Consider the following 13,706-nt stretch of genomic DNA (forward strand, 5'->3'; position numbering starts at 1 on the left):
GGACGCACCCTGCATACACCTTTGCCGGCAGGCTCATTGTTTGCCAGATGCCAGCATCAGGCAATTGTTGAGGCGCGTGCTGTCATCGTAGACGACCCGGGCCTGCTGGTTCAAGTCCCGAAATCTTCGTGGGGTTTCGGCTAATGCATCGGTGAGGAGCCTGCATTTGCCACCGGTGCTCCAATTCAGAGGCAGCCCGCGAGGGTTTGCAGGCGACGACGGCGACAACGAAGACGAAGTGTTGGGCATGGCAAGGCTCACGAACACGTCTTTGGCGGCGGCCACGTCTGTGATGGCGAGGTGGCCAGGCCAGCTTGATGCGCCAGCCTCGCTACGTAGCCACTTTGCTGTTTCGACAATTGTCGCCTTGCTCATCCCAATGCTGCCGTTGCCTCTTTGAGGCGTCGAGGTGCGGACAAGCCCATTGGGCGCCCAGTACGGAGTAGTACATGCAGATGTCGAATGCCTGCACAGCCAAGGTCAATGCATTGACTGCATGTCCAGGGCCGAGGCCGCAGGCGCTTCTTGCGCTCGATATGCGCCGCCCTTGTTCCTTTCATCTTCGGAGGGGCGTCCGTAGCACACTCCCTCGACTCTCCAGTGTGTGAGGTCCCTCGAGCCTCGCAGCACTTAGATAATCGGGCTCCGACTGGCTTTGCCGTCGTCCAGGCGGGCAGAGGTGAGCGTCGTCACCTGCGGCCAGATAATCAACCGCCTCCAAGGGCGTCGCGGGCCTCGCAGTTGGGCCTCTGATGAATTCGCTCTTTGCAAAACAGGCCTACAGCAGGGCCTTGGTTGCCTCAAGTGACGTGTCTCTGTCGTTGGATCCTCTGGCAGCGGCAAAAAAAGGGAGAAGAATATCATCCATCATCTTTCGACGTCGTTGACTCTAGGGTGAGTGTGGCCAAGAGAAGGAACGAGGTACGCGTACACTTAACACCAGTGATCGTCCACACATGGCAATCACAGAGGTACCGAAGTACAGGATCAACCTTCGGTTGCTAACATCTGGGCATGACCTATTTTTGGCATTACCGAGGCGAGCATTTTCCACCTTACCTTACCTTGTACATGACTCTTAGCTCGCTCTCAACAGTGAAGAATTCCATGCTCTGTTCTCGTTCTTCGTGCCTGTGTGGTGTTGTCGTGTTACCGGACGATGATCGCTTTTGCCTGGCTTGACAGGGGACTCGCCGATTCCTCAGTAACCTCGGCCTTATACGAGCACACCCAGATGCTCGTATGGCTATTGTAGGTTCATACTCCGTACAGCAAGCACAGATAACCATAGGTACTGCGCATAGCATTGGATCTAGAAGCAATCAATACCTACAAAGGTACATATGAGGTAGTAGCAGTAGCAGAGCGTCCATTTCCAGGCAAGGTGGTGCCTTATAGGCCGATGGCTGCCGATTCGACCCCGCCAGCCACCACGATGTACCGGCCAGGCGCGCAGAGTACCGGTACCTCGTCGCCCTCCCTGGCCTGTGGCTTGCGCGGCACTCTTTCGTATCCCAGCCACGACCGCCGTGGTCAGACTCGTCCATCCACATGTCCATCCACGCCGGAATCAGACGACAGAGACCAAAACATGGCCCGTGAGACGCGTTGCAGCTGGGTGGTAAGCTTTGGCCGGCCATTCACGGGCACTCGCTACTTTCTGCCACGGCACCGCGCTGGAATCAGGATACCATATCCGCGCCGTCTTTGCAAGCATACCTCCTCGTAAGCGGACCGGCAGGACAGGCCAGATGCATCAAACCCCCGCGTCGCGACAGTGGCCAGATTTGATGGCCCCCATCCTCCATCCTCAGAATCCAGCAGAGTCGATCCGGTAGCCACTCAAAGAGATGCAGACGCTGCAGCCCCCCCAGGTGCCACAGCAAGAGCCGCCACCTCCCTGCTGGCGGATAGCCGGAAACCCTCGCCTTTCGCCCTGACAGAGGCAGGCAGACAGACAGACAGTTGGGACCCGAGAGAGATGGGAGAGAGATAGCAGAAGCATCTGTGGGGACGGACGCAGCAGGGCCTCAAGTGCCGCGCAGTGTAAGCACAGGAGCCGTTTAAGAGAAGCTTTGTCACTTATCAATCTCCGCAGACGGACGGGCCAGAAACCAAGAAAGGCGCGACGAAACACAGGAAAAGAGGGCTCGCCAGTCGGCTTGACCTCCCCGTTCACAGAGCTCTGTGCTTTTCGACGCCGCTTGCACCGTTTCTGCGAATATCAGGCCGTCTGCTGTGATTGGCCAGATGCCCTGTCGACAGAGCCAATGAGGCTCAGTCTCATCGACCTCTTTCGGCTACTCCACCCTGGCAACCACTGGCCTCCAAGGTCTCTGGCCAATCAGGCGCCGCAGAGTCACTTTTCAACCGACACACCTCAGCTCGCCGAAGCCACTAACACCGTCTGCATGGAGGCAACGCTCCTGGCCGTGAGGATGCGCACACTGTCGACTCTCTGTCTGGCAGCTGTGAGAATCCAGGGGGATCCCCTTGCGGAGGGTCTTTTGAGATGTTGGACTCCTGGCAAAGGCCCGCCGTCTCGGGACGCTCCGGGGGCCCCTTGGGACGGACTCGAGAGCCATTGCCCAACCATTGCCCGGGACTTACATGTCTGCAGCGATCAGGACGGTCTCGATGCTTCAGCTTGCCTTCCCAGCCAGGGGAAACACCCGGCCCTAGCGGAGACGGACGACGGCTTGTCCCTAGACGGTCTCCATCCTCATCAAAGCCTTTGTTTCTCCTGGCAGCTCACCAAGCAATCAGGGTGACCAGGAGAGCCCGGTGCCGACGGATGCGGAGCACTCGAAGCAAAGGGCGATTCACGAGACCTCGACTCTTATCAAAATCCCTCGTCGACAGAGGAAGGATCATGGGCGATCCCAGAGAGGCGCCTTGGAGTGCGGGGACGCGGCCAATGCTCAAGCTGCGGCGCCTACATGTCCTCGACGACTCGTACGACTGCCTCCTCTCTCTCTCCACGATCCACAGTACGCATCCAAACCAAACGGAAGCGAGGGCAGACTACAACTGGTATGGCTCGGCCGGCGGCACATGCCAACCCGCCATGTCCGCACATCTCGAGCTTGCACTGTGGAAGTGGAGGAGAAAAACGAAAGAATGAGTGGGAAAGGGCCATGTCACTTGTGGTTCTTTTTTTTCCGTTGGGAAGAGCCGTCTCCTCACTCACACCCAGGTTGGTTGCGGCCGGCGCATGGCGCGGCGTTGAGCATGCAGGTCATTACAGCAGATGCAGCGTAAACAAGGGCTTCTTCTGCATCTCATTGACCAGACGACGAGATGAGACGGTCGATGGTAATTTCTCCCATTTGACTTGCATTTCTCGTCTGGTTTCAGCTCGTTGCTAGCTATGCTGACCACTACTTGGCCCCCCCTCTCTCAAACTGAGCTAGGAGTCTTTGTAAGATGACTCTGGAGGGGGCCGAGCCGGCGGCGGGTGCTGGTACTAGCAACAACATCACCCGTTTGGTTTTCTCTGCTCCTCCGTCGTCCCCGTTGTCCGCAAGCAAATCCTGTAAGCGGAGGCACGCACGGGGGGGTCACTCCATCCTGCATAAGCGGCGCAACCATGCTCGCTTCGAAGATGTCAAGCAATAGCGGCTCCGTCGCCGTGGGTTTATTTGCGTATCAGTTGCTTCGCGAAGTTTGAACTCGCGAGCCTGCCTTTTCCCCTCACTCTTCCGATGTGGAGCAAGAAGAGGAGTAAGTCTCGTATGTACATGGCGCATACTGTATGCTCGACGGCAGCATGAGCTTGGAGAGTCAGTCTGCTACATGAACTCTGGGTATGAGCGATGAGTAGCGAAGCGAGCTGTATGACAGGCAAAGCGTTGCATGCAAAGCACTAATCTGATGTACATACTGCCTTGGAATCCGGTGGGCAAGCAACAGTTTGGACAGTTATCTCCTCTGTCTCTATCTCCGGCCTTTTTCCTTTCTTTCAAGACACGAGATGTCATATATCATGATGCGACATAACAAGATGGGCCACACGAAGCTGCTTTATGCAACACGCTATACGAGGAGATGGCGCCTCAGCAGCGTAGCGAAGTGGCATTTTGCAAGTGCCAGGCAAGCAAGGCGGCAGCAGACGGCCGATCAGTCACCTACGGCACTTTAATGGTTCTTTTTCCCTCTTGTCAGTCCTTTATCGACGAGGAACAGGGCACATGTCTTGCGTCCGACGTCTTGGTTGCCCACCACGACGGGAGCACTTCTCCGTGGTGCTGTTGGCTACGACTCCTCCCATGTGCACATATACACGCTTTGACGCCGTGCCTAGCAGTCGATATAAGGTATCATTCACTCTTCTGTAAGTTGGCACCGATATGCTGCCGCTAGCAGGCAACACTACGACTGCTACCCACCGGCGCCCATGACCACGCCCATGACCATGGCCATGACCTTGACCATGCCCACATCCCTCGTACGAGTACGAATAGGCATGTGCAGTACTGTATGTCCAGTACCGCAGTTGACGACGTCGTTATTGTGGGCAGATATTTCGCTCACAGCGCCAAGCGCCTACTGAGACTGGACCCTGCCTTGTTGATGGACGGGCTGATCTCGTGATATCATGTCCGGGCACCAATGATGTAGATGTGCATGTCCTGTGCTGCTTGGGTGCTGCTCATCGACTAGACCAGCGGCTTAGGCAACAAGGGACTTTGATTCCTGGTCACGTTTCCCTCAAGAACAACGACGATGAGGTCATGACGAAAAAGGGAGAGGAAATCCCCGTCAGGTAGACAAAGCCCAAGAGCAAAAGAAAAACCGTACGAAAGCGTCGGTGACGGCTGGGCGCCTACGGGCCACGACCAAAAGAGCCGACCCTGTTGCGACACCCGCCACAGAATCTGACCAGGTACGAGTACCTTGACAAGTTCCCTTGGACCTGTGAAAGTCGCGGTACCTCGCGCGAAAAAAACAAGCGGCAGGCAGGCAAAAAACCAGAAAAACAGGTGCAGAGCAGCAAAAAACAGAACAGCAAGGGCAAAAAAGAGCCAGGAAAAAAAAAGCAGACGGTGTGTGGCGCGGGTGCTGCAGGTCTTTCAGCTCCACCGGCGCCTGCAGGACTACCCGTTTCGGGCAAGCTGTGGCTGTACACGCCCCTCCTCCTCCGTCCAGAGCTTCTCTCTTCCCGACCTTGACTGCGCACGCCCCCCTATTTTCTGTTTTCCATGCCAGAGAGGGTTGAGAGTTGCTCTACTGTATTACTAGCTTCTCTTCCCAAAACAAGGGAGACACAGCCCAGGCCTGGGGTGCCCTTATTTTCTTTTATTTTCACTTTTGCGATTTCGTCCTTGACTCGTTTCGATAATGCTTTGTGCTGGATTTGGGGTTGATGGGCCGTTGGGGGATTTCATGCTGGTACTACTAGATGGACATATCGTGCAGTAGCAGAGAGGCAGTGACGGGATGTGGAGCGATTACATGCTGCTGCTGCTGCTGCTGCTCTACCACAGTCGGTATGTCAGTTTGGGCAGTATGGAGGCACCCACCTATCGAGGCATGGGGTCCTTTCGTCCATGTACGAGTAGGTCGTATTACTACTTACAGGTAGCACCACGACTAAGAATATCGAAAGCGAGTTAGAGTCACGATAGTACGACTCGGACCCGTCCTGGTAACTGGCTCTCAGCACTCCAGAGTCGGAGCACCGAGTGCCTCGAGGTATGGAGTACGAGGCGACATGCCCCGTTGTCGGTGCCACTCGGAGGTAGCCAGTACGGAGCGGTATCCAGCATCCAGCAATCCAGCATCCAGTTCCCAGTTTCTCATCTGAGCAAGCGGTTGGCGGCCGCTGCTCGCCCTCTCTTCACTTTTTCTTTTCTTGGAGAACAGTCGAAGCATTGACGATGACATGGATGGAATCTAAGCTCGGGTGGTATGTAATAACCTTGTGCTCCCGAGCTGCCGGAATGTAAGCTGTATCTGATCACGTCGTACACATGACAGATTACGTCCAGAGACATCAAAGGCAAGGTAACAAACAAAAAAGAACCCCATGTGCGTGCTACCATACGTAGAATGACATGCCACAACACCAACCCGGTGAAGAGGGCGTAGTACAAAGTCAAAAAGCCAAAAGCCAAACTGCACCATGGGGACAAAGACAAACCCGCTTCGTGATGTCTGTTCTGCTTTGCCCTCGGAGTACGCGGGAAAGGCGGCCCTGGGGTGTACTCCCTACCCGTCTGCGTCATACTGCCGCGCAGCCTGGACGAAGTAGGGTGTACATGTCCCGAGTACGAAATGGCCCCCCAGGCCCGTCATGATGCTTTTCTGTTTCTCTTCCTGCTCTGGCGCCTGCAGACGAGGCCCCTCTCAAGACCACATCGACCCAGGCCAGACCAGACCACGCCCACGGCCCAGGACGGACAGGACAGGACAGGACAGGACAGGGCAGGGCAGGGCAAGACGCACGCCTCAGGGAAGGGGGGGCGTGTGGCAGGGAGGGCAAAAAGCGCCCGATGCTGGCAAAAAAACACGAAAATACCTGTCCGCAACACCCAAAAAACGCCAGCGAGCGGGTACCAGATGCAGATGCAGATGCAGCAGGCAGTCATGCTTGGCTGCTTAGTGCCAGCCGCAGGCACTACGAGGTACATGCATCATGTGTGGTCGAAGCTTCGGGCGGCCGTGGGCATCGCGTGCGGTGGTATTTAGACAGCCCCCGAGCACCACCCAAGACGGCTGCTGACTGCCCTGAACTGCAACCGCCAACCGCCGCTAGCCACTCGCCCTCCAGCGGACCCCCCCAGCGCTTGAACCGACCCAAGACCTGCTAGAGCACCCGCCTAGTCTCTCTAGCACCCGTACCCGTACCCGAGCCACCTCCACCGCCGTATATCTTCCATTTCTCCCCGCTCACACACCCTCTTCTCTTCTTCTCTTCCCTCCTCACGATCTCCTCGTCCGCCGTTCTCTTCTCTCCTCCTTCCCTGGCATTCGGCCGCTCAGCAGGTGATTCAGTCAGCCTGCCAACCTTTGCGCCACTCCCTGCTCGGCACCGTTTCCAGGTTTTTGTTTTCCTTTCCACGCCTTTTTTCACTCCGCCTGTTGTCGTTGTGTGTCATTGTCCTCCTTTGTTGCTTGCTTCTTTAACGCCCTTCCTCGTCCCCGTTGCGCCGCTTTGACCCATCGCCGCTTCTTGTCTCTCAGAGATAAAACAGAAGAGGTGTCTCTTTTCTCAGACCTCGACGCCGTCCCTCGTCTTGGTGCTGCTCCGTCAACCTGCAACAGCCGCCTGTCCTCGACTTACACCCCAGCCAAAAAAAAAAAGTCCAGCTTCCTCTTCTACACGACAACATGCCGGTCCAGCTTCTCCCCGCCTCGGCCGCGGCCTTTGCCCCGCGGGCCTCATCCGTCAACGTCGTCCTGGGCTCCCGGGTCGAGCCGTGGCTTACACAGACGCTCAAGCGTGTCAATCGGGTTAAGCGCCCTCAACAGCGTCCCCCAGCACCAGCGATGCCTCACTGAGCTCCTGTCATCACCCAACGCCATCTGGACCCTCTGCTCAATCATGCTCGCCAAGCTGCCCCAGGCCGAGATGCCCGAGGACCCCACGGAGAACCTCTTCAGCCACCAGCTCTTCCACATCGAGGCCTACATTGTCCACGTCGACATGGTCCTGCGCAACGAGGTCGCCTTCAAGCTGACCACCGACACCATTGATGCCCTCGTCGAGTACCACAAGGAGGTCCACTGCGTCGACGCAAAGGCCAACACCTACGACTGGTCCGAGAAGGAGCAGCAGTGCAAGAAGCTGCACGAGGACTTTGTCCAGGCCATCAACAAGTTTGTCTTCCGCGCCGACGTCTCCGCCCTGGAGGGTCTCGAGGAGGAGGGTGCCGGCGAGCTGCTCAACGGAAAGAGCAAGGACGTCAAGGCGAGCATCATGAACCTCATGAAGCCGCTTCTGCCTCCCCCGCCGAGAGTCGTCGAGGTCATTCGACAGCCGCCTCTGCTGCCCAGCTCTCCCCTCGGCGGCATGTGGACGCAGGCCCCTCCTCACATCATCCCCGCCGCCGTTGAGCCTTGGCAGGTGCTGCCTTCAAGTCCCAGCGTCACCTCGTCTGTCGACTCGAGCAACACTCCCCTCTGGGCCAATATGGGGATGAGCGACTGCCAGCTGCCCTCTCCGACGCCTTCGTTCAGCCTCCCGCAGACCACCGCCGAGCTCTTCTACAGCCCGCCCATCATGGCGCCCATCCCAGCACTCCCTCTCCCCAGCGTCTTCGCACCTTCACAGTGCGGAGTGAGCCTGGGCATGGGCATCGGTGGTGGCTTTGGCTGGGACCGCTACCACGAGTACGCCACGATAATGTGAGGCTGCAGCCACTCCCGCGACCGACAACCGACTTCTTAATTACCCGTCCCGCCACCCGGCCCGCGGTTGCGCGCACCCCCCTTCAACGGACAAACAAAAGCAGAGTCATCACTTCTCAATCGGCATAGACACCATGTCAGGGCATATAGGCGTTTTGTTGCATCAGGAACGGAGTTCGAATACCTCGACAATATCCTTCTCTTTTTCCAGGAAATACCCGTAATCATTTCCTCTTTTTCTTTGCTTCTTTCTTCTTTTCTTTACCTCCTTCTGGCTTTTCCTTGGCGACACAGCAAGCGTGCACGTGGTTTCGAATCCAGTTCTCGTTGACAGTCCAGACAACTTGATCTTCCGTCTCGTCATGGCCGCAAGCTCGGCATTCTGTTTTGGGCTCCTTGTTTTTTTCCTTTACACGATACCACCAACACGGCTGGATCTGAGGCGGCAAATCTGGATGTGTTTTTTCAACCGGGCGGGGACTCCTTCTTCGGCACAGACGCTAGCGACTTGCGACATTCTCTTCCCTTTTTCCTTGTTCTTCTTGTTGTTTCTGGTACACATTGGGTTAAAGATAAGAGGCAACTGCAGCAATGCACAACACTCGGCACGGTCCGAAACCTCCACTGGATTTGATTCCTTCACTTTCTTTTCTCATCCCCCTTTGCCCCTCTCGAGGCATTTGGAGGGCAGGCTTTACTTTTTTCACCGGAAGATCTCCCTCTCGGATGTGAGGTGCCTGAGAGTAACATCTCAGACTACTCACTCTTTGGTCTTACCTTATCCTGTCATTGCGTAATGATTCACGAAAGCATTTGACGACGACATGAACGAGTTACGAATAGACTCACGGGTACGCGACACGATTTTGAATACATGGAAAGCTTTGGTTTCTCCAGCTAGACGCTGGGGTTGGACACTTTCTCCCTTCGGATCAAGTACTCAGCTTACGACAACGGTTTATTCGGCTCAATGATTCGTTTCCAACACCGACTCACGGGATCTGAACCGGTTTCAGACTCTTCGCGCTTTTTGGAACGACGTCAAACCAACAATATCACATCATTGCGCATTGCGGTCACGGTGCTGAGATATCTGGAATATGTCGGCTTATTGGGAAGACGACGATAGGGTGGGTTTCATGCCTTGTCTCTGCTGGGCAGCGACGAGTGCAATGGCCTCTTCCGCTCCGTCGTTTTGCCGCGATTATTTCTCAGCCAGGCATTTCAATCAACTCTGCCATCTCACATGCCGATTAGGGGGGAACAGCTCGAGCACGCCAAAGAGCTGTGCCCCCTTTTCAGTTCTCGACGCAATAACAGGCTTGTTGAGATGGCACTGGGAAATAACATGGCAAATCGGTTTTTGTAGTTCATCTCTCTACACACTACTTCCGCTGCGGTCGCCACTTCTGACAGACTGGATCTGACTGAAAAAGCATCGAAGCGGATGTGGCGCGATGCCAGGCGAGTGAGCCGGACGGTCAGCAACGCTGTGCCTTGTTGGCTGTCGCGGACTCACTCCTGGGCTCTTCCGCAGGAAACGGGAGAACACTTGGGATCGCATAAGAGATGCTGGATATATGACTCAAAGCGTGCGAGAAAAAAAATTGAAAAGGGGGAGAAATCAGATGTTGGAACCAAAAAAAAAATCTCAAAAAACATATTGTAACAAATGAAGGACAAATGGCTTCTTCCGCCCAGGCGGCGGAGATGCCTCGCACGCGATGCCTCGCACTGCTGGAAAAGGGTCCCTGCTCGTTTTCTTGTCGTTGGCAGTACTACTAGGTAGTTAATTCAAACTTGGTAAAAAAAAGAAATGCCTGATTCTCGTCTGCTGCAGTGATGTGACTTTCCCTGATGGTTCGACGGCTTGCAACTGTAAGGGAGGTATTGACGATTCTGTCCCAGTATGATATCCTACATGGGTGAAATACGCTAATATATGTACAAAAGATGTATTCGTGTACAATATCATTATTGTGATCGGAGACCGGGTCATCAGGGGCAAAGCCGCCCAGTTGAGTCTGATAATGAGCAACACATCTGTATGGTAGTTCCATTTCCTATAAAGTACATGGCATCCTGAACATTTCCACATTCCCTCCGAATCGAACCTCTCAGCATTTGTATAATCTTGCCATTCCCTCGTCAACACGTTGGCTTTGACTATTTGACAAGCTTCTCCGTCTGCTCCTGAATGGAAACCCCCAAGCCAGGGTCCACTCGCATAAACATGGCATATGTTCTATTGCGAGTTTCCTGGTGAGCCGCCGACAAGTGGCCAGCGACATTCGAGACAAAGTTGTCTTGCTGGCCAGGAGTGCGGCCGAGAACGTCCCAGAGACCCTTTGCTTGAACAAAATCATCATCGTTGACTACTTGGAAGAGCTCATGGACGGCAGCGCCAGACCAAGTCTCATGCGTGACAGTGGGCTTGACAGGCTTGTAAGTCAGCTGCCTGTAGGAACTGGGGTAGTTGGGATTGGCACCATAGTTGCCGTTGACGACCATGGCACCATCACGCTGGAAGGGGTTGAATGCCTTGAGAGGCGCGTTGACAGGAATCTGCTGATAATTGGTGCCCAGACGGTGACGATGAGTGTCGGGGTAAGAGAACAGCCGAGACTGCAGCACGGGGTCGATGGAAGGCTCAACGCCGGGTACCAAGTGCGAGGGAGAAAAGGCAACTTGCTCAATCTCGGCGAAATAGTTTTCGGGATTCTTGTTGAGCGTGAATTTGCCAAGAGGTCTCAGGGGCACGTCCTTCTGAGGCCAAACCTTGGTCAAATCAAAGATGTTCCATCGGAACTTCTCAGCTTCCTCAGGGGTGAGCACCTGGACATAGACCGTCCAACTGGGATAGTCACCCTTTTGGATAGCCTCGAAAAGATCCTGAGTGTTCCAGTCCGGGTTCTCGGCAGCCATCTTTGCGGCCTCTTCGCCGGTGAACGTCTTGATGCCCTGATCGGTCTTGAGGTGAACCTGAGTATACACAAACGATCCATCAGGCTTAGTCCACTTGTGAGTGTGACCCGAGTATCCGTTCATGTGTCGGTAAGAGTAAGGGGTGCCTCTATCGGAGAAGAGAGTCATTACTTGATGGATGGCCTCTTGGTGGGTGGAAAGGTAGTCCCAGAACATGGTGGCATCTTTCAGATTCGTTTGCGGGTTCCGCTTCTGAGTGTGGATGAAGAGCGGAAACTTGGTAGGGTCCCGAATGAAGAAAACGGGAGTGTTGTTGTATACCCAGTCCCAGTTGCCTTCTTCCGTGTAGAACTTGATGGCGAAGCCGCGGGGGTCGCGAGCAGTGTCGGCTGAACCCTTCTCGCCACCGACAGTCGAGAAACGCGCAACGCAGTTGGTTTTCTTACCGACGGTGTCAAACATGTTGATGGAGGTGAGGTCTGTGATGTCATGGGTGACTTCAAAGACACCGTATGCACCAGCACCCTTTGCATGGACGACGCGCTCGGGGATACGCTCGCCTAGATGTGCAGTGTTAGTAGACCGATCTGGTGACACTCGCTGAGGGGCAGGTTGGAATAGAGCCTAGTATCGGGTATTGCGGAACATTGATAGAGGATTCAAAGAGAAGAAGTAATGGTTGATACGTACGGTCGAAGTGGGCTAGGGCGTCAATCAGGTGAAAGTCCTGGAGCAGCAGAGGCCCCATGGTGCCGGGCCGCTGCCAGCCCTCAGGGTTGTCAATGGGAGCGCCATTGGAGGTGGTGTAGACTGGCTTCTCGTTGTATCTGAAGGTGGAAGCCGAGGCATCGTTGGCAACCATTGTGGCTATCGCGGATAAGGTACTAAGAGATGGTGTCAGTTGCCGTACCTTACTCAATGGATGACTTGCAGTACAATTGGAGGGGAACAAGATAAGAGGTAACTAACTTACTTTGTGTTATTTGGTAAGAAGGCAGCAGATATCGACTCTATAGGAGGATAGAGTGGATAAATGGTAGACGATGAGAAAGAGGGCCGGGAAGAGGAAGAAGACGAAGAAGAAGAAGAGAAGGAAGAGTTGAGGGACACGGGACAAGGTAGCCAGGCGGGCAATGAGGGGTTGGTCGAGCCTGCCTCTTTATACGTCTGAGAGATAGAACAGAGATGGAAAGAGAGGAGTGAGCGTAGTTGGTGGGGTGATTTGACAGAGCCCGATGTAAGACGAAGCCTGTCAGAGAGCTGCGAATCCACGCATCCATGGATGGCCGGATGGCATAGAGGAGCTTTGTGTGGTTGAAACTCGGCATCTGGCGGGATGTACATGCATACACGGACCCTCCCTCTCTCCTTCCCCTCCCCTTTCCTGCCTGTATCTAACCTCTTATTGTGCCCTGCTCGTGCTTGCCCTACCAAGCTACTACTGTACAAAAAGCAGCTAATAAGGTAAGGTAGGTACGAGCTTCACTACCTACCCAAATTCGCAGAAATCACAAGGTACCGTTGGGCATCTTTGTGTTAACATCAAGTCCGACGTGATGAGCATATATCCAAGGTACCTACCTCAGATAGTGTATGAGTTACATCAGATGCTGTAGTTGAAGACAGTTGCCCAGAAGCTCTTCCATATTCACCCACAATCTTGTCCAGCTGTCCCCGGAGTTGTCCAGAGCTTTGCGTGCTTGCGTGCCTGACTTTGGTCCCAAGATCCACACCCTACGTCAGGGCAATGTGACTGAACAAGCATTGCAGGTATTTCGCTCCTCATACGCGCATACGAGGTACATGCTCTTGCCGTACAGTCTTGGCAAACCAGGTGGGAAGCAAGAGCCGGCTCGCTCGATCTTTCCCCGCTGGGCTAGCCCAATGTGGAGTAGGGTGAGCCAATCAGGGGACCTCTAATAAGCAAAGCGGGAATCGGTTCGCTCGACCGGGGCTCGGCGGGCTGCTGGAGCTGAGCTTGGACGGGACTTGAACATCAAGATGCTCTGCTGTGCTGTGATATGTAATTTATGGGACTACGGAGTACACCTCAAGATATTACATCAGGTTCTTTTCTGGGGTCATTTTCTCGTCAAGCTGCCTCTATTGCTGAGATGGATCGGAGAAGCACGAATTCCATGAATTCATGCATCGGCCACTCAATGTAACGCACATCTGCCACCAGCATCACTTGTTCTCAATGTCCTCTTGCATTCGATTCAGCTTCTCCGGCGTCCCCAACACCTCGAAAACCATCTATCACATCAGCCCTTTCTCCAGAATATGAGTCAATTAATTCTATATCTCAGCCTGATTTTTTTTCCTTCTCCAACTTTCCAAGCGGGGTCTCGCCATTGCCTTCCTCTTCCGCAAGTGCCGCAATCGTTTCGCTCGTCATCACCCACCCCCATTCCACCAACTTCCAATGC

The 13,706-nt window shown here is 54.6% G+C and overlaps 3 protein-coding genes across 3 annotated transcripts; 1 reads left to right on the forward strand and 2 right to left on the reverse strand.

Moving 5' to 3' along the window:
* Window positions 1–33: 33 nt before the first annotated feature.
* On the reverse strand, window positions 34–1,109 carry BBK36DRAFT_1140037 (hypothetical protein; the record flags this gene model as incomplete). Its single annotated transcript, XM_024893348.1, has 4 exons — window positions 34–466; window positions 783–830; window positions 957–1,019; window positions 1,060–1,109. 4 exons carry the CDS (start codon window positions 1,107–1,109, stop codon window positions 34–36), a joined length of 594 nt encoding a protein of 197 aa, XP_024750709.1.
* Window positions 1,110–7,332: 6,223 nt separating this feature from the next.
* On the forward strand, window positions 7,333–8,353 carry BBK36DRAFT_1167789 (hypothetical protein; the record flags this gene model as incomplete). The annotated part of the gene is made up of 2 exons (XM_024895089.1): window positions 7,333–7,455; window positions 7,490–8,353. The coding sequence occupies 2 exons, from the start codon at window positions 7,333–7,335 to the stop codon at window positions 8,351–8,353; spliced, it is 987 nt and encodes a 328-aa protein (XP_024750710.1).
* A 2,142-nt stretch (window positions 8,354–10,495) lies between these two features.
* Window positions 10,496–12,145, reverse strand: BBK36DRAFT_1134999 (catalase). Its single transcript, XM_024892497.1, has 2 exons — window positions 11,968–12,145; window positions 10,496–11,837 (listed from the first exon to the last, which is right to left on the reverse strand). The coding sequence occupies exons 1-2, from the start codon at window positions 12,137–12,139 to the stop codon at window positions 10,519–10,521; spliced, it is 1,491 nt and encodes a 496-aa protein (XP_024750711.1). The 5' UTR covers window positions 12,140–12,145; the 3' UTR covers window positions 10,496–10,518.
* Window positions 12,146–13,706: the final 1,561 nt, after the last annotated feature.

The sequence above is a fragment of the Trichoderma citrinoviride genome (genome assembly GCF_003025115.1).
Source record: "Trichoderma citrinoviride strain TUCIM 6016 unplaced genomic scaffold BBK36scaffold_5, whole genome shotgun sequence".
NCBI lineage: Eukaryota > Fungi > Ascomycota > Sordariomycetes > Hypocreales > Hypocreaceae > Trichoderma > Trichoderma citrinoviride.